We start from the raw sequence: 24,213 nt of genomic DNA on the forward strand, positions 1-24,213 counted from the left end.
CCAAAAATAGCACAAGTACGGTTAAGGAACATATGCTACACATGAGAACCCTCTTGAGACTTGCTCTTTGACAAACCCTGAAATGTTCTTCGAGTCGATCTACTTTTCATATTTTCTCATCCCTCGAATCAACTTTTTCCATCAAGTATGAAGAAATCGGTTCTCGATTTTTTTTTCTCGATTGACCATCTCACTAATACAGGTATAAAAATCAATCTGCCAGAACTGCTCACCTTGTTGGATCGAATTCTTAAAGCGTGCGGGTGCGATGAAAATGGCTAATAATATTTAAATATCGAGATGCAAACCATCCGCCTTCACACCGAAATTAATCTTCCAGGTAATACTGGTTACCGAAATCCAATAGCGGAAATTAAATTTTGATTCCGGATTGACAAATTCGATTTTATTGTAAATCCACTTTGCGGCTTTGTGCGTTCGTGATGAGACTTAATGTCGAAGAGGAACGGTGACTAGGAACGGATATTTTGTTAGATCTAAACCATTGTACCTAGAAGTAAATGGTTTCCACTAGGAATGTTCACGATTCAAAGTTGAATTTTGCAGGAATGTATGAACTTAATGTTCAACAAACAATTTTGAATAATCACGATTTGCTATTGTCCATATATCGCAAGCTTTCGGAAGGGCAGGAAGATACATTCAACTTCTCTGCAGTTAAGATTCTGTGCGAATATTGTGGCATTCCTAGCTATTATCGGACGAGAATATTCGAATTCGAATTCCAAACACTAAGCGACAGATCAACGCTGTCGATTGCTGCTACCAAGGCTGGAATTGATTTCCGTCATCCATGCTACTTACTCTCGCAAAACACTGGCAGAATTTCAATTTTACAATACTTACCTAGTACCAGCAGGATGAGATCTGAGACGGCCAGGCTGAACAGGTAATAGTTGGTGGCCGTTCGCATCGATGGATGACGAATGATAACCAAACAGACAATCACATTTCCCACCACTCCGGTTACGAGGATGCCCACGAACAGAATTGTTACCTGAAACAAAGGAATGAAGATAAGGCATTTCTTAGTATCCTATTGTCGTTTCAGATTCTCCGGACACAAATGGTTCAGTTGGGATAGGAATGAAACCAAATGATAGATCGGACGGACAGGTAGCTGATGGATGGTTTTCTGGTGGGACATCAAATATACAACTGATGGATTCAAAATTCATCAGCGTGGGTTTATATTTAAAGGTCCACTGTTGGTTTCTGGTTACCAGGAAAAGGCCGACGATGCCCGGCAGCAAGATTGATTTGTGATTTTATGGCCACCGCAGGGTGTTGTACCGCTGTTTGGTACATAATACACCCGCATGAGCTTGTCCATCATTGTTTTGGTGTTCGAGCGAAACCCTCGATCCGATGACAAGTTTGTAGCACATTGGTGTCACTTACCGCACCGTAATAGTACCGGAGACAGTTGAAAACCGGCGTATCCGCCAGTCAATATTTATGAACATCAGTCGTTCGATAGCAGCAAAAAAAGTTTTTCAATTTTTCATGGCGTCAGCAAGAGGCGTGCGAGCTTAGTATGGTAGGGGCTACACCAAGGACGAGACATATAGGACGCGTACCCGAGCAGAGTGTGAGATCAAATAAAAAAATCAATTCTAATGTTGTGACGTTCGATTTTTTCAATAACTTAATTTACTATTGTTTTGGTTGTTTTAACAGCTAAAAGATCAAAATCGGAAGAAAAAGAAAGTTGAATGACAACTAATACAGATCTATTTCTGTTGTCGGTGAATGCACACTGAGTTCTTAATACGATGCAGAATTTTAAAAGACTGATAAGAGAACTTTTTTTTATTGGTTTGATGATTTTACCAATCAGCAAAAACAAAATTATGGCTTCACTTTAAAAAGAGGTTACTGAAAACAAACACGTCGTTTGCATAAGCTAAAAATATACTCGGGATTGCCTACATTTCAGGCGATTTGACTGCTACAATGCTTCTGTTAGCGCACATACGAGTTTCGAACCTACACGGAATGGTGATACAGGGTCAGAAAGGTTTTTTGGCCCGAAGAGGCGAATGACCTTAAGGTTGAAACCTCTACAACAAACAACGATCAAAATAATAACAAATGTTACGAAAGAAAACGACCCAATAATTTTCTAAAGCCGATAATTTTGATTCCAAACTAGTTCTGAAAACATCATGTGATGTCTTACAGTTGGCATTAGGCCCATATAAAAAGAATTCTGACATTTTGAACCTGAGAGTGTAATAATGCAATATTTTGCTTTTATTTCTATCGCAATCGCTAATTAATATTATGAAAATAGGAACAAAGACATTGAGATGAAATTAGGAACAGAGTAATAAACATAACAGGTGCGGTTTTAGCTGTATTTTGAATATTAGTTCAATTTCCAAGAAATGTGAATGTGTTCTCAATGTGGTGAATTAAGCAGAAATATGGAATAATTATAGTGATTTTAGAGGCTAAATCAGGTTTTTGAGGTACCGTATTTACAAGTGAAATTGAATAGGGAGTCGTTACCTTAAATGAATAAATTATGAGAAACTAATTTTAGTGCAATTTTCTTATCATTTTTTAAGGAGGTTACTATTGATAAAAGATTGGAGAGCTTGATACACATCGCATAGAGCAAGTCTAGAAATTTAGCAAAAAAAGAAAACTATAGATTCTATCAGTCACGTACCCAAAGTGGGGCGCTGGCTCCTTCCGAAATCAGAAACAGGAACAGAGCAAAAGTTTGAGATATATTATGAGGCTGTTGATCCTGCAGATTACACTGTGAGATAGAGGTTTTGAGAGTTACGTGATGGTAAAAACTCCACTGCCGATACAGCACGCAGCGGCAGGCGCTACGAAGCAGAAAAGAGTCACAATCACATAAAATGGAAGATGAAACCACGGTAAAATAAATGATAATAATAAGGAGTGTATCAAAAAGTAGTTAGCAACATTGATTATTGAATAAAAAAGCGCAAAAAACATATTTTGACATAAGTTTTCGATATATTGTAGAAAAATTACATTTTTATGCAATTCACTGATTATATTGAAAAAAATCCTAGTTTCTGTGTAAAAGCTCGCACTTTGGACTTGACATTCTTCATTAAATTGTGCACAGTTACTTTTGTGATTTTCATGGTGGCAGCTGTCCAGTTTTTTTTTATCTCCTGCATGTTTTGGGACACTGTACCTTCCTTCCGAAAGTGCCGCTTGACAATTGCGCAATACCTTTCAATTGGTCGAAGATCCGGCAGTTCGGTGGTTTGATGTCCTTTTCCACGAATTGTACATTATTTTTTGACAACCACTGTAAAACGGAGTTGACGTAGTGGGCTGAAGCCAAATCCAGCCAGTAGAGATGAGGAGCCTTATGCTTTCTGTACAGTGGCAGCATTCTCTTCTTCAAACATTCTTCCTTGTACACCTTGGCGTTAATTGTTCCCTTCGTGAAGAAAATCGACGACCGCAAACCACAGGTACAAATTGCTTGCCAGACCAACACCTTCTGCCCAAACTTTACCATCGCCACCGTGGTGTCAGCGTCGTCCAGATCCTGGTACACCGATTTCGTATAATATTGCGATCCGGGCAGCGCTCGAGAGTCTTCCTTGGCGTAGGTTTCGTCGTCGATCAGGATGCATTCGTCTTTATTCTGTAGAATCCGGTTATACAGTTTTCGCGCTCTCGTTTTGGCCTGAACTTGCTGTACCAGGGACTTTTTCGACATCTTCTGTTTCTTGGACGTTTTCAGGGAGTTCCGAACTTTGATCCGTTGAGTTATCCCGATGCTGGTGTTGAACTGCTTGGCCAAATCCCGCATCGACGCCGATGGGTTTTTCCTGATGTACTCAACCACTTTTAAGTCCCGGCTGGGCTGGCTGGGACCCGTTTTCCTACCGGATCGGGGCAAATCCTTCATGGAAAAGGTCTTACCGAACCTCTCGATAATATTGTTGACACTGGAGTGGTGCACTTTCACCCGTTTTGCAATTTCGTTGTACGTGACACCACTTTCTGAGCACCAAGTGTGCAGAATTTTTTTTCGCGTTTCCGGACCAATTCGACTCATCATTGAAACGATAAACCGTACCGAAACCAAACGATTGCGCAGCTGTTATTGACATGTAAACAAACATGTCACCGCAAAACACGCTGCAAAAAAAAATAAGCCATTTCAGAGTAATAACTGTTTGAATGTTGCTAACTACATATCGATACACTCCTTAATAATACATAAAATATAAGCTTAGTTTTACCTTTTTGTGAAGCTATATACGTCACGAAGTTTTTTGAAGCCTATGTGAATCTACGCCTGAATAAATGTACTATGGATTTTTTTGTTGTTCCTCAAACTTTCGGTCCCTATGTGCGGGGTTGGGAATCGAACCCAGGTGGGTTGTGTGAAAAGCCTAGATTTACCCATCACGCTATACCCGTCTCCAATATGGAAAAATGTTCTATTTGACGAAAGCGTTGAATACGATTTTTTTTAATTGAGGGTTACAAATCATATGAGTTATTTTGTGAAAATAATTAATGTTAAAAATCGTTTTAAGGGTTAGATTCTTGCGATAAGTGAGTTACGATGAGTTTATTTCAAGGAAGTTATAGGTTTTACGAAGCGTTATATACGTCGCTCATTTGTAAGTTGTATGTGTTACGAAGCGTTACATGCGTTGTTTACTTTTAAGTTATAGGGTTACGAAGCGTTACATGCTTCACTCTTTTGTGAGCTACGTTACGAAGTATTGCATGTGTTACTTTTTAGTAAGTTAAAGGTGTTATGTAGCGTTACATGCAATTCTTTTTTGTAAGCTATAGGCCTTACGAAGTGTTACATGTGTTACATTTTGTGAATTACGTTACTAAGCGTTACATGCGTTACATTTTGTAATTTGTAGGCGTTATAAAGCGTTACATTCGTTACTTTTCTGTAAGTTATAGACGTTACGAAGCGTCACATGCGTTAGTTTTGTGTAGGTAATATACGTTACGAAGCGTTACATGCGTTACTTTTTGTAAGTTATAGGCGTTATGAATCGTTACATTCGTTACTTTTTCGTAAGTTTTTAGCTGTCGCAGCGAAGGGGCACCATCCCTTTCTTCATTCGTTTCTCTTTCTACCGATGCTCAGTTTAACCACCGTCAGTTTATCTCATGAAGTAACAAAATATCTCTTACAATTCAATGAGAGAGCGACCTTCAAGTGAAGTTCATGTAAACATTCGAATTGGTTCAAGATAGTGGATGAAAGGTAAGCCAGTCAATATAACTGAAATATCAATTACAAAATAAACGTGAATTAATTGTTTCCTCTTTCAGTTTTTATTTTTAATATTTCGAAACACATATCAATGCATTCCAAACAGTCAAAATTAGCGATTTTAACTTGCTGGTGATAATTAAAAACTCAAATGAGAACCGCCACCCTCTATTTATTATTATGGTTGGAGAGAATTTTGTTTTATCGAGTTGATGTTTAGGCCTATTCATTCGCACTTGTTCACTTTTCACAGTGAAGACAAGGAAGACAATGAAACAGGTAAACTACTTGGCACTATATACTGAGGAAGCAAAATTTCAAGTGACTAGGTGCGGTTATTCAATTGACGATGAATTTTGGGAGCTTCGGCAACAAAAGTAAAATGAATGAGAATGGGTATGCTGACAGTCAACGACCAAAAATTTAATTTTCATCTAATAATATTCGATTGAAATGAAGTTTTACCGCGCTGGTGACGTGTGTTACTCTATTGTGAATTACAGATGTTACGAAGTGTTACATGCGTTATTTTTCGTAAATTAGAGGCGTTACGAAGCGTTACATTCGTTACTTTAAATAAGTTTTAAGCGTTGCAGGCATTACAAATCGTTACATTATATGTGGTACTTTTGGCTAGTTATAGGTATTAGAAATCGTTACAAGAGTATTGGGCCAGGCCCCTCCAGAAATCAGAAACAGAAACAAAAAAAATGAGATATAATATGGGGCTATTAATCTTGTTAATAACACCGTGAGATGTGATAATCAAAATTCCATTGCCGTTAAAACACACAGCGGCGAGTCCTACGAAGCAGAGTCAATACCACAAAAAACGGTAGATGAAACCGGGGTAAAATAAATGACAATAATAATAATACATAAAATTGAACTGAAGGATCGGAAACAGAAAGTGCGCGAGTTAATAAAGATTCTACAGATGAGAAAGATATCATGTCGCTGTTCATTTGTCTCTTCAAGCCAGAAAAGCTTTTGGACCCCATGTGCGGGATTGGGAATCGAACCTAGGCGGGCTGCGTGAAAGGCATCGACTTATCCATCACGCTATACCCGTCCCCTAATCCACACATACTTATTTAGCACTATAAAGACGAACGCAAGTGCACTTTGAGTACATGTTTGGCTAAATCTATTATTAAACGCCAGAGAATAGAATGATTATCCGACAATGGACTGAAGTTAGCATGAGTGTTTCGAAGCGGCACGAGTTGCCTCGAAGGGCATCTCAATGGAACGAAAGATGAAAGATAACAATATCGATTTTCTGGGATCGGCATAGTATACTTTTGGAGGACTACCAGTATTAGCATGCATTAATGAAGCGATTGAAGACCGAAATCGCTGTGAAATGGCCTTACATGAAACACATGTGCATCGCTACCATGGGTAAAATCAACGGTTTAGGTTTCAATTACTTAGGCATCACCCTCGTTCACCTGATTTGGCTTCCTAGTACAACGGTTAATTTAAAGAGAAATTTATGTGAGTTTTGTTTTGGAATTTCAGACCACTACTTCCAAAACCAAAGTAAATTTTTATGACCATCTACTAATATGGCTTATAAAATTAGAAGATATTTTCCGTTCTCCACGAATCGGCTATGCTACGCTATGCATTGAATTGTCATCATTTAAAGTAGGAATGTAAATGATCGCAGAATATATGGCAGCATCACAAGTCATGTGAATTGTTGCGATATATAAATATTTAGAAGGTCTTAGATATGCGTTACAGAAATAAAATAACAATAAACTTAAAGAAATGTAATACAAGAACCTTCTCTTGAGCACAGTCACAAATTTTATTTGAATACTCCATAATGACAGTTCTAGTGGAAAAGTTTAAAGTGTCTGTTGAAAACACCGATAAAAGGCACATCGTGAGTAAGGGACATAAGTAGTCTTCAGTATCATTATTTTAATATCTGGGGGCCCCTCCCGACACAAAATCCTGGGTACGGGCCTGTTCAAATCGAAGCGACTTTGTTTGGACCTCATCCAACAAGAGCTATAGACTGAAAGAATTTTAGTTTATTGTGTTTATGCAAGTTACAAATTTTGAACAGTCATCGCGCCTTTCGATAAAATTTAACTGCAATATATTGGTCCATTTAATTTTTTTTACTCAATTTGTTAAAATCAGTCCAGCCACCTCTGAAAAATGTATGTGAATTTCATTTTAGAGTTTTTGACACTTTGACCGGCGCTTCCCGAACTAGGAAACAATCTTCTCAGACAAAATTGAGTCGCCCTTACACACACAAACAACGAACGACGAACTGAAATCAAACTTGATCTCGATTTGTTCTCATTTTGATGTTTTACTTTACACGGGTATATGCTACAGAGTAGCGTCAGACAATGCATTATAGTGTTGACTTTGTAAATCGCTGAAAACGCTACACGTACTTTTGGGAATGTTTGTTTTGCGACTTTATTTTAATTTACGAGGGTAGCAGGTTTTTTCTGTTTATACTTTATGTTTATTAACATCATCGACATATTCTGAACATAAAAGGCCGTGATTTTACTGGATCAACAAAATTGGAACTGAATTCTCGGATATGAAATTGATACCGGGTCTTAGAAAAATATATTCCTAGACCCGAGAGAAGTGCTCGATTGAAATAACTGTTTGAGTTTAATAGAGTGTCAAACATGAGCTCATTTCCTCTCCCGGCGTCAAATCAAGGATGCCTGAAAATCAATATTTATTTCTAAATTGCATACCAAGAGATAAATAGTTCAAGAGCAAACGTTTTCATACAGTCTGACGAGAGCCAAGCACAGGTCAAATCCTATATTTGTAGGAATAAATCTGATTCAGAATGATGCAAAAAATTACCTTCTTTGCACTGACGAGTTGAAGATGGAACGGATATAAAATAAAAATAACGTACGCTACACTCTACATAAAAAGCGTTGAAAAGGTTCAACGCACCCTGATAAAGGGTCCGATGGGTTCTTACCTCATATGAAATCAGTCAGTCTCATCTAACATCCATTCATATTTAGACAGCCAGGTCAAATTTCAGTACAATACAGTCATTTGTTATGTTTTGACAGCCTCTGTATAGTACAGAAGAAATAGATTTTTGTGCTCTCGTAATACATACTATAGAGGAGCATACCATAGAGAGTTGGATAAATATTATGGGGCATTTGACTTCTCATATTTCACCACTACCCATAAAACCCGAATCGGTCGGCTCTCCGATTCGCTTAAACTGGACAATGTCAGTAATAAATGAAATTGTGTGGTCTAGCCTCAAAGTAAAGAAGCGTGAACTAACAGATGCCCCAAGCATTAGTACTGAACACAAACACCAAATTTTGGTCGAAAATGTTGCGAATGAAAAAAATATTCTACCGCTGGGTACTGCACATGCTAACTCCGGATAAAAACGCGAACGCGAGCGCACTTCGGGATCAACTAAAATGCGAAGTCTTGGCATTGCATTCCTGTTTTGCTTATCTGCAAATGTATGAGAAAATGCGCACTCAATTTTCTCGGAAATTTCACAACCTATTTTTACAAACTAAGATGCAAATAAAAGGTCTTGAAATTATTTAAAAAGTACCCAAGAAGTTGATCCAGTTTCGACTTCCAGTTCTGGTATTACAGCGCGATAAGAGAAAAATTTTCATTTTCATGAGTATTTTTTCACAATTTTTTTTTATAAAACTTACTGGTGAATTCATCTATTTGGCAGACCATGTTAGTTAGTGGATATATTAAACTACTTTGGGAATACCACTCCCTGGTTTCCGCTTTCTAAAATACCGGTAATAGTGAAGAAAAGCTCCAAAAACGGAGATTACTTCGATTGCTCAACAACGGCGAAACCGATTTTCACAAATCATGATTCAACTTAAAGCTCTCATTGTCTTAAAAGATATTATGCAATTTTATCCTGATTCGACTTCCGGTTCCGAAATCATAGGGCGATAAGTGTTAAAACTTTCAAACTTCCCATGCAAAAGCAAAATGACCTTGCAAAACCGGTACGAGCTGGTAGGGAAGAAGAATGTTTTGTTAAATTTTGTATAGCGTGCAGAGTTGCCACATTTAAATCTGACATAACTGTTTACAGATTGAAAAGGTTATGGTAGTTTACACCCAAAAAAAGTTTTTGATTTTATTTAAGGTTGAAAAAAAATCTTGACAGAACATTCTAGTGATGTTTTTGAAAATATAAGTACTATGAAAAAGGCATCATTACACCACTTGGTGGATTAAAAAGCTTTTTTACTACAGTACACTTCACTGTACGTGATACTGGTAATAGGTAAAATCACATGATGTGGTATATGAGTGAAGTGACAGTGAAATTAAGACGTAATAAAGGGAGTAAAAATCGGTCTCTGAGAAATTGATGTTAGCTTCCTTTTGGAGTTTTCTGAACTGATAATACCCAAAAAATTGAAATAGTTTAGAAGACTTTTTTCCGTTTTTCATTAGGCAAAGCTGTATTCTCTGAGTCCTTCAACGGTCATTTGGGCGTTTCACTAGGAAACCATTTCGGAGTGCTGTTCATGGTATTCTTGAGTCATCTATGCAGTAAATTGTCGCCATTTTAAGCAATGTATGTAGATGGTTTTAAAACAAATCGCATCATCGCAAACCTTGTTGGCTGTTGTGCTCCATAAATGTATAGCGTTTGTTTGTTTGTTCGTACTCAAACCGTGACGTGAGAAAACGGTTGCAAAATGCCGTGCCCGGAAGTTTTACATCCAGAAGTTAACGAAACCACACGTGCGTAATGAATGTGGAAACAAATGTGAAGGAGGACCTTTTACCAGACTCAGGGAAACTTGAATGTGACTACCAAGAATTGGTGAGTACTTCAATTTCGCAACGATTTGTGAAAGGTGATTTTTTTGCTGGTATCTTTTTGGCTACACTGGTTTTACAGATTTCGCGTGAATCGTGTCTTGTGTCATTATCAAACTTGTTCTGTCCAATCTTTTATTTAACTATGAATCGATTTACAACGTCTAACGTTTGGTGAATGAGGGCGCTGACAAATTGAAGGAAGAAACACTTTTTTATTCAAAAATTTAGTTCAGCGACGAAACTCATTCCTGGTATAATGGATACATCAACAAGCAAAATTGCCGCACCTGGATCCAGGAACATTGCAAGAGCTACCAATGCATCCCAAAAAAGTCACTGTTTGGTGTGGGTAATGGGCATCATCCGACCGTACTTCTTTTTTTAATAAAACTCTTTTATTCAGGCCATTTTGCGTACAAGCTTTACGTGGCCGAATGAGCCATGTTTTATTATATAAAATAATTTTTTCACCGTTAGATCTCGTTGTCACCCTTTTTCTAGGGGGAGAGGAGCTTCCATTTTTACCTTGCGATGATTGAGGGGCACTTTGTCCGTGGTTCGTCTCGTCCTCCATAGCCGCATCGGTGGTATCGTTGTTGGTTTCCGTTTTTTCTTCGTTTTCCTTGTAATTCGCATTCTTGGGTTGGTTGTTAGTTGCTGTAGACGCGCCTTGTTGTGCTCGGATGAGATGCGAGCAAGAACTGCGACCGAAATTCTTCAAAGGCGACCATTGGCGGAACGTTACTGCGAATGGCGAGCGCTACGCGCGATTTTTTCCCAAAATGCCTGACATGTGATTTCAACAATGGGGTCACATGCCACACGGGACGTAAAAAAATGCTCAAATTGAGAGCCGCCTTCGGTGAGCAGTTTATCTCACGTATTGGGCCCATAAATTGGCCGCCTAGATCGTGTGATTTAACGCGCTGGAAGCCAATATTGAAAAATTTATTCGTGGAATACCGGTCGATATGTTGGAAAGAGTGTGCCAAAATTGGACCTTGCGCATGGACCATCCAAACCGGAACCCCGACTAACATTTGCATGAAAGCATCTTCAAACATTAAATTATATTGATCGTTCTATCGATTTCAATAGAGATTTTTAATTTTTTTCAAACTTTTTATGTTTGTTTTTTGGAAATCAAATTCTACACCTCTTAAGAAATCACTCTTTACTTGCAGAAAGCGGATTATACCTTTCGTTATCGCAACCCTCATGAATGGACAGGTGTATTTGGAAAAGTGTGTCCAAAAACGGTTTCTGCTTCTCCTGAAAGCTCGCGATGGTCTGACGAGTTTCTGGTTGGATTTAGCATCATGCCACTAAACGACGGATCTGTTAGAGTGGTATAAGACGCATGATATTCTTCTCCTGGAGTAGATCTGAACCTCTCAAATACTGCGGAACTGCACTTAATAGAAAAATACTGGAGAATAATGTAGGAGCCCCTTCTAAAACAGCTTAAAGTAGTGCAGAATGTGGAAGAAATAAATGAAGCATGGATTAAAAAGTAAAAAACTGACTGACTGTGGATAAGGCCAAAATTCGTGCTTTCAGGTGTACTAGTGAAACAAATTGATTGATCAAAGTTAATTCTAATTGTTTCGCAGTACTCTCTAAAAATTGGATTATAAACGAATGAAACTCGATTTTTTTCTAATAAATTTTGAGTGTGCGGATTTCGAAAGGCTAACACCTTAGTGGTCAAAATTTCAAAATGAAACTTATTTACGGAGACATGGTTAAACGGCAACACTCTCTCTAAGCAAATATTCGGTGATTCGTTCTCTGTTTACAGGCAGGATCGCACCGAGCAGAACAGCCATAAAAAAGCGGCGGTGGTGTTATACTAGCCTGTCGCTCAAAATTCAAATCTCAACAGTTGTCTCTCTTGAACTGCACCGGTGTCGAGCAGCTTTGGGTTGCTCTCATGTTTTCAGATTACACGCTATATATTTGTGTTCTTTATATCCCGCCTGATCGCATCAATGATATGTCCCTGTTTGATCAGCATTTGAACTCGCTCTCACAAATTGAAAATCAAATGGCTTTAGACGATAAGATGATTATTATAGGCGACTATAATTTCCCCGGCATAGAATGGTCTCGCTCTTCGTCTAATTATTTATTTCCCGATATTGCAAGCTCGTCTAAAACACCTACTTCCCTGAAACAAGACTAGTACAGTTTAACGATCAAAATAATAGCAACAATCGCCTGCTTGATCTCTGCTTTGTTAGTCTTGAACTCATACATACTTGCTTAATAACCCTCGCACCCTCCCCGCTCGTTAAATCTTGCCAATATCATCCCCCACTTCACATTGCCATTCGTGATTCTCCGTCTGTTGTTTTCAATGACGTCTCTGAATCAACTTTCTTTGACTACAGAAATGGTAATTTCAATGAAATGAATAGATTTCTGATGGAACTGGATTGGAACTATTTACTATCAAATCGTGATTGTAATTCTGCCGTTGATCTTTGGACTCATAAAATAACCGACGCTGTTTATCAGTTTATACCCAAAAAGCTACGAAAAAAACCACTCCGTCCACCGTGGTCAAACCGAACTTTGAAGCGTTTTAAACGAGCCAAACGATGCGCTTTGAGGAAATTCACCAAAAAGCCTCCTCTTCATTCTAGATCTTGTTATCTGTTCCACAACAATCGTTATAAACGATTGAATAAATCGCTCCACTATGCCTTTCAATGTCGCATCCAGAAGAATCTTAAATCCCACCCTAAAAGGTTTTGGAATCACGTTAATGAACAAAGAAAGGAATCAGGGTTACCTAATCATATGTCGCTCGGCACTCTGCAAGCATCGACCCCGCGTGATATCTGTGATCTCTTTGGCAAACACTTCAGCAGCGTTTTCTGTGAAGAAAATCTGCCTAGTAATAACATCTTCGAAGCTGCCAACAATGTTCCTTTACGCCCCCCCGTTGGTCCCCATCCCATTATTACCATAGATATGGTGAAAGCTTCCTTAACTAAACTGAAAAGATCATCAAGCGCTGGACCTGATGGAATACCCTCCATTATTCTTAAGAATTGCTCGGAAAGTCTACAGGTTCCTTTGATGATATTATTCAATATTTCCTTGCGCTCAGGAATTTTTCCTAATTCATGGAAGGAATCGTTCATCTTTCCTGTATTTAAAAAAGGTGATAAAAGCAATATATCAAATTACCGCGGAATTGCTGCATTATGTGCTGCATCTAAGGTTTTTGAAATAATCGTTTTGGACTTCATTACCCACAACTGCTCTAGCTACATATCTTCAACTCAACACGGTTTTATGCCAAAACGATCCACATCAACAAACCTGGTATGTTATACATCCTACGTAATTCAGTCGCTACAGGCACGACAACAGGTTGACGCCATATATACAGACTTCTCCGCTGCTTTTGATAAAATAAATCACCAAATAGCTATTGCTAAACTTGACAGACTTGGATTCAATGGATCAATTTTGAATTGGTTGCATTCGTACCTGATTGGCCGTAGTATGATAACTAAAATCGGAGACTGTACAGCTGAACCTTTTCGAGCTAACTCGGGTGTACCACAAGGCAGTCATCTTGGACCCTTTTTATTCTTACTTTATCTGAACGATTTGAACCATTCGATGCAATGCTTGAAATTATCTTTTGCCGACGATTTTAAATTGTTCCATCTTATTAAAGATCACGAAGATGCCAGATTCCTACAAAAACAGTTGGATATTTTCTCCATCTGATGCGACCTCAATAGAATGGTATTAAACCCATCTAAATGTTCCGTGATCTCTTTTACTCGCAAACACACAACCGTAGTATTTAACTATACTATTTCCGGAACTATCCTCAAGCGAGAATCGACTGTAAAGGACCTGGGAGTCTTTTTGGACTCTAAACTTAGTTTCAAACATCACGTCGATTATATTATCTCTAAGGCTTCCAAGACACTTGGTTTTATTTTTCGAATCGTAAAGAACTTTAAAAGCATATATTGCTTAAAAGCACTATATTGCGCACTGGTTCGTTCTATCCTAGAATACGCTTCTGTCGTCTGGGCCCTATTATCAACTGGACATCAATCGCATCGAGGCTATTCAGCGTAAATTTCTTCGCTTTGCTCTTCGTAGTGTTTCTTGGAGAGATCCTAACAACCTCCCAAGCTATCAGGAACGCTGTAAACTGATCGATCTACACCTGTTATCTGTTCGCCGAGATCTCTCCAGGGCAATATTCGTGGTAGATCTGTTGCAATCTCAAATTGACCCGAATTGTTAGACAAACTAAATTTAAATATCCATTCTCGAAATCTTCGATCTCATCAATTCCTGATAATTCAAACCGCTCGCACTAATTATGGCTATAATGAACCTTTCTCCAGTATGTGTCGTCTATTCATTCGATGTTCTTATGTATTTGATTTTACCCTGTCTCGCAATACCATAAAACAATTTTTTTTAAACATAATCTCAAACAGTCCTTCCAACTCCAATACCTAAATTCTAGATTTAGCTTTAGAATGATTTAGTATCTAATCCACAAGTTTAGTTTAGTGCTTCCTTAGTAAGCCTGCTTCCATTCTCTATCGATTATGCAACCAAGAATAATATTCACCATTAGGTTTGTTTCTAACATCCGCTCGACTCTCTCGATCCCCCGGCTGTCCACCATCTTCTTCGGAACTCTTTATGAATTTACTAACACTTTTTACATCCCCCTTCTTCATCTTTTCACCATCTTTTGAGACAATTAACTTGATCTTTTGTCGCTTTCAACTTCTTTCGAAACGCCCCCCCCCCCTTTCCACCACTTCGAACCCCTTCGTAATTCCATTTATTACAACATTCACTTCTCTCTTTTTTTCTCCTTTTTTCCTGCATTGCTATTATTCACCGCTCTCCGAGGGCCACTCTCTTTGATGTCCAGCATGCCGGACACCCGCCGAGTGTTTTTGACTTGGGGGTTTTCCCGCGAACCCTCACGGACCCTCACCGACCCTCATGTACAGCAGAATGCGGCCTTCAACGTTACAGTCCAGTCACTCTTGACCCTCGCAGGGAGTAATTTTACTTTAAGCCCTTAGTATTAAGCAGTATATCTGTTGGATCTTTCTAATCTAGCGACAACTTTCTCCCATCTTTCCGACAATTTTCGGATCCCGGCTCGAAAAAAGGAGTCCTCTTTTGACGCTATCCATGAAGCAATCCATTTTTCCAACTCTTCGAAAGATTGAAAATGTTGATCTGCCAGGCCGTGTGCCATCGAACGGAATAGGTGGAAGTCAAAAGGGGCGACATCTGGGGAATACGGCGGATGGGGCAAGACTTCCCATTTTAGCGTTTCCAGGTTCTTTTCGACCACTTTTGCGACGTGAGGCCGAGCATTGTCGTGTTGAAGGATGACTTTGTCATGTCGCTCTTGATATTGTGGCCGCTTTTCTTTTAGCGCGCGACTAAGGCGCATCAGTTGCGTTCGGTAGCGATCTCGTGTGATGGTTTCACCCGGTTTTAAGAGCTCGTAGTAAACCACACCGAGCTGATCCCACCAAGATACAAATCAATATCGTAGCGCCGTGAATATTCGGTTTTGCCTTCGACGAAGTAGCATGCCCGGGCTTTCCCTATGATTTTCTGCGTTTAGGATTATCGTATCGAACCACCGGTTACGATTCGATGTAAAAACCCCTTACGATTTTGTCTTTGAAGCAATTGCTCACATATAAATAGACGGTGCTCGATGTCCCTCGGTTTCAACTCGTACGGCACCCAGTTTCCTTCTTTCTGAATCATACCCAGGGCCTTGAGACGTTTTGAAATGGCTTGCTGACTCACTCCCAACGATTCGGCAAGCTCTTCTTGGGTTTGGCACGAATCTTCATCAAGCAATGCTTCTATTTCTTCATCTTTGAAGGTTTTTTCTCGTCCACCACCATGTTTGTCTTCTACACCGAAATCATTTTTAAAACGTTGAAACCACTCCCGACACGTTCTTTTACTCAGAGCAGCATCACCGAAAGTTTCTAAGAGCATTCGATGCGCTTCAACTGCATTTTTTTCGAAATGTAACAGAAAAGTAAAACTTCCCGCAAATGGCGAGAATTGGGCACATAAACAGACATTTTCGAGCGTGAATAATACGACAACAGGAACAACTGTCACTGAAACGGCGATGACAATTCGTTAGGCATTGTACACACTCACTTTAAAGGCATTATCATCTATGTATTTTGACCAGCCTCAGCCGGTACAGCCACGGCGGAAGCAAAGTTGTACACCTGATATATATACAAAATAAAGTTGAAAAATGCATGAACGCGTATCAATCAAGAATGGCTACACTGATTTAAACAGTTTTCATTTTATCCGCCTCGAACCGTTCTGTGTGCAGTGATGGCATTTCACCAAAGTGCCCCACGCTTCTCTTATGTGAGCCGTACACCAGAGTCCTCACCATTGTGCACACTTCGGAGAAAATATCTTCACCCACCTCAGAGAATTTCAGAGCTCTACTCTAGCAATTTGGTGTGATGATGGTGAAATTAAATTCCCACCGTTGAGAACGTAGAATAAATTCACTATTTAACAGAAAACAAAAATAACAATTTACTAAACTTTAACGAACATCGTTTGATGATTCGGACGTTATCTGTCAGTTAATCCAACAAAATTTATGGCTACATGTAAGTAAAAATGAAAAAAATAAGGGAATGCGTTAGCTTTATTCGATTAACTCAAGCAAAGTACTGAGTTCAATTAGTAATATGAATTTCGAAAGATACAGAATTCTCCGAGACAGCTTGTAAGTTTATAAGAAAGCCGCAATTACAAAAAAAATAATGGATGAAAACTAGGTCCCTATTTCATACTTTACCGATAAAAATCACCCCGCTCAATATTTAAATTGAATATTTAATTTAAAACATTTAATTGCAACTTTAATTGAAATTACTGTACAGCATGATCACGTTACTCGCGGCCATGTATCAATCTGTACATGTCTTTGATTCTAAAGAATGAAATATCCTCACCACAGGAAACGGACATATATACGTAACATTTTCTGTACGACAACAGAAAAAGATTTTGAGCGCATAAAGGATACAGTCTGCACTATGTTGGACTGTGTAGTTTTAGCAAAGCGCCATTACATTAGCAATTCTAATGTGGCGTCTCGATTAGCTGGAGTTATTTTGTCGTTTTGTACTGTCTGTCTATATGGTAAACTTTAAATCAGACTGTTTGGCACGGAATGTGAATACGTTGTACCCTTTCATTGAGCTACAAATTTCTTCTGCTGTCAGGATTTTTGCCATGAAAAAATCATTCAAAGCCTACAAGACTGCCGACGATGTTGTGCATTACTATGGATATGGTATATCGTATTGAAGTTGATTTCCATGTTTACAGCCGGACGATGAAAAAAATTAAATAAAATGAAATACCCACGTCTGTAATCTGTGTTTTCGTTTCATGCACTTTATTTCACCCACATCGAATCGTGTAGCACCAGAGTGTATCAACATTTTAATTGGTAAACTTTCTCCGTCGGTCGATAGAATTCCGGAACAGAACTAGCACATGCTAGGTAGGTGTAATTTACTCTTCAACAACTTCCCAGGTATGACTTTACAATCTCCGCAGTAATCTATCGAGTTATCTCTTAGTAACACTAGAGAATGGAAACAGGCACCGAGTCGCTTTGCTCCTATTATCGCACTACTCATTAGAATGCACTTGTCCATCAACTCTCTTCGTTGCTTCGAAATATTCTATAGCATTATGTGTTCTACTCTCATTGAAATTGTTAATATTGCTTACAACATTTGCTATACGTGATAATTAATTTAATAGGATAGCACCTTTCCTGATAGGTTTAAAGTAAGCAAACTACCCTACAACCATAACAGTGATCGGTTTGAGCAAATGCAACGAGTCCCTTGTGAGCGTTTGTCGCAGGTATCGTACATAAATTGCATTATTTTGATAGATGATTGTTCGGTTTCGAATGGTAAAAGTAGTATCCTGCTTTGCAAACTATTCTGTATTTACAAAGCTACGCACATATGAATAACAAGAATGTGAAAATTACTCGAGGGTGTAATCGGAATCAAACATATGTTTTACTCTCTGAGCTTGAATAAACATCGTATCCGTGCGTTGTTTGTTCATCACTTCCGGATAGAATTTAATTTCAATTACTAAACTTGTAAGGTGAAATACAGTTGAGAATTTTCAGACGACGTATATTTCGTTTGACGACTTTGACAAGAAAGTCTAGAAAACATTTTGGAAACTGAATCGGGAAATCGTCCAACTTTCTGCTAATGAGAAAAAGGTACGTCGAAACTCAACAGATGCAAAAAAAAACATTGTTTCAAGTTATTTGCATAATTTACAATTTTGGATGTATGAACTTGAACTAGTTTGAATTTCACTCGATAGTAATCAAAATGGCCAGCAAGCGTCTTGGAACATTTTAAAAATTAATCAGAATTCATCAACCGTAATCAACAACTCAGGATTTCAACAGAATATATAATGAAATGCCATTGTTGAAAACGTGTTGCCTTTCCTTGTGTTTAGATCTTTTCTAATATGAAGCAGGCTTCCTAAAAGGGTACGATAGGATCAGAATAGTTCGATTATTTGTTTTCACTGTGACGGAAGCGAAGAATGTTGAAAATAGGAGGGGTGCTTTCGCCTCAGTTCATTAGGTCTTGTCATTCAAATTTACCTTGACAATGGGAGCTGTTCTGCTCGAACGGATGCTGTGATAACATTTTACGTTGCTTGTTTCGCTGTTCGCTTCTGGTAATCGTTTGCAAGTAATGTTCCCCTTGACTGCTGCAAATAATTGATTCGAAACACACGAAAGTGAGACCAGAAAGTGATATGAGATCGTGTTCAAATTTCCTTCTGTAGAATTGTTCAAAATGTATTGCGAAAATGAAGACTGCTCCACCTAGTATTTCACCGATTTTCCTCCAAAAGGAAGTAACCAAACCAAAGGAATAATTTAGCAGGGTTAAAAGACAAATTTAAAAATAATATTATATTTGCCATCTTTTAGCATCATTACTTCATGTCAGACGGTATTTTGATTGTTTTTACACATTTCTTAAATTTACGCCTAAATGGTTTCGATTGGACAAAAATGTGAACAATTTATAAAATTTAAATTTTTTTTTCATAAAATCTATATCATTCCGTTTATAAAAGTGGTTCCTAAATTTTGTCTGGTCGAATGCCCATTTTGAATGTAATATTTGTTCTACTGCCCACCAAAAAGAAAAAAAATATTAAAATTATCCGGCAATCGAATCATCATTTTACAGTCAACGCGGTAAAAATTAATTACTAATTCAAGATCTTATCGATCAAATATTGGATAAGCAAAATACCTTATGATCAAAAAAGAACCGGAATTTTCATTTTAAAATTCCCGCGCTTGTCCAATCGGTAAACTTTTATTCTCTCAACGTTGGCAACACTTTCATACACATTCTGTCAAATTTTGACGCATATCGTACGATTAGTTTTTGTTTGGCGTCTATACAAAGAAGTTGAAAAATTTTCGTGTGGCGATTTTTATAATGAATGAAAATTTAGAACAAAGTGCGTGCATCAAATTTTGTGTTGCAAATGGAAACGAAACGTTGAAAATGTTAGAAAAGGCCTTTAGTGTCTAGGAAAAACACAGGCATACGAGTGGTATAAACGCTTTAAAGGTGGTCGTACAAGCTTGGATCATGATGAGATCCCTGGCCTCTCAACAACATCTGTTACTGAAAAAAACATTGAATCGGCGAAGCAAATCGTGTTGCAAAATCGTCCGGACGGTCAAACGGTTAATAAGGAATATTAATTGGCCGTTATGCGTCGTTTGCGTGAGGCCATTCGCAAAAAAGGCCAGACTTATGGAAGGAAAACTGTGTGTGTGTGTGTGTGTGTGTGTGTATGTGTTGTCAACTAAGAGGTCGAGATCTCAGAGATGGCTGGACCGATTTTAATCAAACTAATCGCAAATGAAAGGTCTCCCCGTCACCCTGAACGCTATTGAATGGTTTTGAGATAGGATGTTTACTTTTTGAGTTATACGAAGTTTTATATCAAAATTTTCGGTTTTTTGACAGTATCTGTCACAATTGACCTTGAATACAGAATATATTTTCAGACTTAGATTCCGCATGGTAATACCTATCCAACAAGCCATAGATTGTTAAAATCCGTCCATTTTTAACGGAGATATCGAAATTTTTGTGTAAGCGACTTTTTCCCCTATTCCAGTAGTAGAAGTTTTGAGCGATGTTTGGCAAAGAATTGCTTGGGAGCAACATAAAACACGATTTTTCATACTGTCACATACATTTGTTTCTAAGTACCCAAAAGACTGTGTACAGCATGATATTTTGCCTCGGACCTATTTTAGCACGGTTCGTTTTTGGCAACATAGTTGTTCTAATATGACACATGTAAACTAGATGATGGCAAGCATTTTCGAGTTGAAAGCAATTCCATAATTATATTGATTTAAACTACTTACAGCAATAAATGCTGGAAGGACATAACACCCATATACCATTCGAATCAGTTCGTCGAGATCAGCAAATGCGTGTGTGACAAATAATTTCACTATATTTTCTCAGAGATGACTCAACCGTTTTCTACAATCTCAGATTTATATGAAAAGTCGTATGCTCCCAAACAAGGTTCCTGAATTACGTTTGGTTCCGACCTCTGGTTCCGGAGTTACAGGAGGACATGTGAAACGAAATTAAAATTGTGCAACTCATTTTTCTCGTAAATGGCTGACCCGTTTTAAGATTCAAATGAAGTCTAAGAATTATCGAAAATTTAAATGAAAAGTCTTTAAATTCTATAAGACATCTTGTCAGATCCAACTTCCGGTTTCGAGGATACAGAGTGATTAGCATAAAAATGTCTATTTCACATAAATTAATCAGGTTTATCGGGTTTGCAGATTTGGATAGTCGATAACCAAATAAACTTATTTCATTTTTGGTTTTCGTTTCGGAAGGCACCTAAAAATTTAATTCGCACTACGATTCCTCAAAGATGTTTACATTAATTTTCAAACATTTTGAAACAAATGTAAACTATACAGCTACTCAGGTGAATTTGTCTGACTTCGGCTACACAGAGATCGCCTGGTAGGGGAAATGTGCAATAAGTTTTTGTGTGCGAAATTCTTCCATCGAATCGAAATCGGGATCGAAAAAAAATGTGAACCACACCGTCCGTGAACAGTCAGATCAAATACCAAGTTCTTTTCTACCGGGAAGTCTTCTGAGTTGTGTATCATCACATCCACAGTAGTTCAGTTGGCAGAACGATTCGATTTGTAACTGTTTCTGAGAGCTTATGCCGTCAGTTTTCTACCTTAGTTGTGTTTTCTTGTGGCAACACTGTGAATTTTTTTCAGGTGCTCGCGCAAAAGTAATTTTTCGAGTTATTCCTGGTTTTGGTTTTACTTGTGCAATGGCGTACCGATGAAATTTGGCGGCACCCGGGGCAAAATAAGATTTGCGCCCCTATCGTTGGCTTAGCGAAAAAAAAACAAAAGGCTGAACTCCATCTCCGGGATGCTGACTTGGACGAGCAAAAAAAAAAAGGTCCCGAAGAATGGCTTGCCGCCCCCTCAAACGTTGCGTCCGGGTCAGTGCCCCCTTTGCCCTCACCAAGATACGCCACTGTACTTGTGTAACATGACTACTCTACGTCGCTCAATCTAGGATAACGTTCCCACACATCAAAGACCACCCTTATCGAAACACTTAAGAAACCAAATATATTCATTATTTTGATTCATTTTTAAATTATAAAGAAAAAAATCAAATTTTTTTTCAGTGTATATTTTTTTAAGAGTGCCCGATTGATTCCCTACAACTTCTTCCTGTACGCCATTTTTGTACGATGAACGATTTCCGAATTACAACGAGAAGAACTAACTGTTTTAGCTGTAACTTCTTCATTTTTCAAAAGGCACGGATGGGATAGCTACCAATGTGTAGGTTTTAATAACAGCTTTAAATTAAAAATTATCAAAAAAAACTACAAGAATCAGCCCCATGGGGTTGTTCGAGCCGTTGATGTGGAACAAGGCAACCAAAATTTCCAATGATTGACATTTTCAATTGATCGTCACACTTTTGAATCCGCAAATGCACAAGAGTCTGCTTAGATTGATCCTTATTAGGAATCAACACCGAACACGCGAACCCAGAATATAGACTCTATTTATCGTGATTTGTATTTGTTTCGTAGCCGACGAAATTACATCAATAGCCCAAATGTATACAATTATATATTTGTATATGCTTGCGATACGGATATCGATATTTTAGCTTCTCTTCTCCAAGCTTGTGTTCAAGTTTTGTACGGTAGCAGTTATTTTTATAGCGTTTCTCTACCATTACTATCCTTCTGCGATTTTGGTTGAAGCGATAAACTTTATCTTATCATCAATCGAGTTCATCTTATATAAATTAGAAATTAGTCTTATGCACTCAAAATTTACCCTGGGGTAGTTGTCAATTTCTCAGGCGAAACGACATAACATGGGATTTCATCCAATCTTGCATGACACAAGATCAGAGCATACCAATAAAAGCTTCAAATCGTTTATGGCACTTTTTGTCTTGCTGTGTAGCAACAACCTACCTCTAGCAAGCTACGCATAAGACTGAAACGTTAGCTATAATTTCGCTTCTATTTGTAGATTCGCTTCCAACAGCTTTGCTTTTGCTTCGATTGACCAATCAGAGCGCTGCTTTCCCTTCGATATATCGCTTACTCCTTCAAAACCGTCGGCTATGGCAGGGAAATCCGGTATGCCGGAGATTTTTTGCAGCCAAAATAGGACACTGCTAGCTATTAATCAACTTTTCAATGATATAAAATTAAAAATACATGGCCATGAACATTCAAATCAATACGTAGAAATATTTCCAATCAAATGGTGACATAATATTAATAATTGATACAAAATTGACTGAGCTGTAATTGTTCAAAACCTGACCACATTTCTACGTGTATTTTTCTTGAGTTTCTAGTTTGCACCGCTATATAGAAAACAAAAATGTGTTCCACATTAAAAAATTAAAACCCTTAATTTTTCTTTATTTTACTTTTTTGTATTATTTTGTAATTATTGAGAAAACAAAATCAAAAACTTTTTTCAATGTTTATTTTTTTTTTTAGAGTGCCCAATGGATTCCCTACAACTTCTTCCTGAACGCCATTTTTATACAATTAACGGTTTCCGATGGTTACAACGATTTGAAAAAGGCAATTTTTGTGAAATGCAAAAATACGTACTCCCTTTTTAAAAATCTGTCATGAGTCGGATTGACCTCTCCATCGGTTCAAAACTTATGGTTTGCCATACTGAAGCCATGTGTAAAGTTTCATCCAAATCGGAGAAGGTCAAGTCTGATTTTGTCACTTTTTCGTCTACTCATTCCTGGAATTGCTCCTCTATATATACATTTAAATGAAAAATGGAGAGCGTGCGAATTGCACCAAATTTCATCCATTGGAAAGGGTTTAATTAATGATCAACCGAATTCCTGTTAACAGTATCAATCTTCCACGTTTTGAGCCGGCAGTCCCGGAACCGGTAGCATACACACCTACATTTATGGGAAAGGCATTGTTTCACCAATAAGTGGGTGAAAAGAGATTTTTAATGTGGTGTTACGAAATTATTCACTATCCTCATTTCCATTTTAATGTAGCTGCGAGGATAAAATACAGTAAATCAAAGTCTGTTTCTGATGCGAAGTAAAATACAAACCAGTATGGGAATGTAAATCACTCGAAGCAGAGCCACGGATTTCATTTATCCCAATGTAGAACAGCTCTCTGATCGGTGATGGCTTCAGTTCCAATTGCTGAAGATATTCAATTAGAATGATATCCGATTTTTTTTTGCTGCAAAGGTGTAATTAATTTTCCACTTGGCACTCCCACAGCTACCCCAAAACAGCTATTAGTTCATTGAAATTCCTTCGGGTACACTCCAAGTAACAAACGTCATTGAACGTTTCTCTATT

At 38.1% G+C, this 24,213-nt stretch overlaps 1 protein-coding gene across 7 annotated transcripts in view; it reads right to left on the reverse strand.

Annotated features, from left to right (window-relative positions):
• The window catches only part of LOC131432679 (neuropeptides capa receptor), a 348,242-nt gene that overhangs the window by 205,106 nt on the left and 118,923 nt on the right, over positions 1-24,213 (reverse strand). For all 7 annotated transcript variants that reach the window (XM_058599103.1, XM_058599105.1, XM_058599104.1 and 4 more), the window contains exon 4: positions 868-1,018. In XM_058599103.1, the coding sequence (XP_058455086.1) occupies positions 868-1,018 (151 nt within the window). The remainder of the gene's footprint in view (positions 1-867; positions 1,019-24,213) is intronic.

Source organism: Malaya genurostris, chromosome 2 (genome assembly GCF_030247185.1).
Source record: "Malaya genurostris strain Urasoe2022 chromosome 2, Malgen_1.1, whole genome shotgun sequence".
Lineage (NCBI taxonomy): Eukaryota > Metazoa > Arthropoda > Insecta > Diptera > Culicidae > Malaya > Malaya genurostris.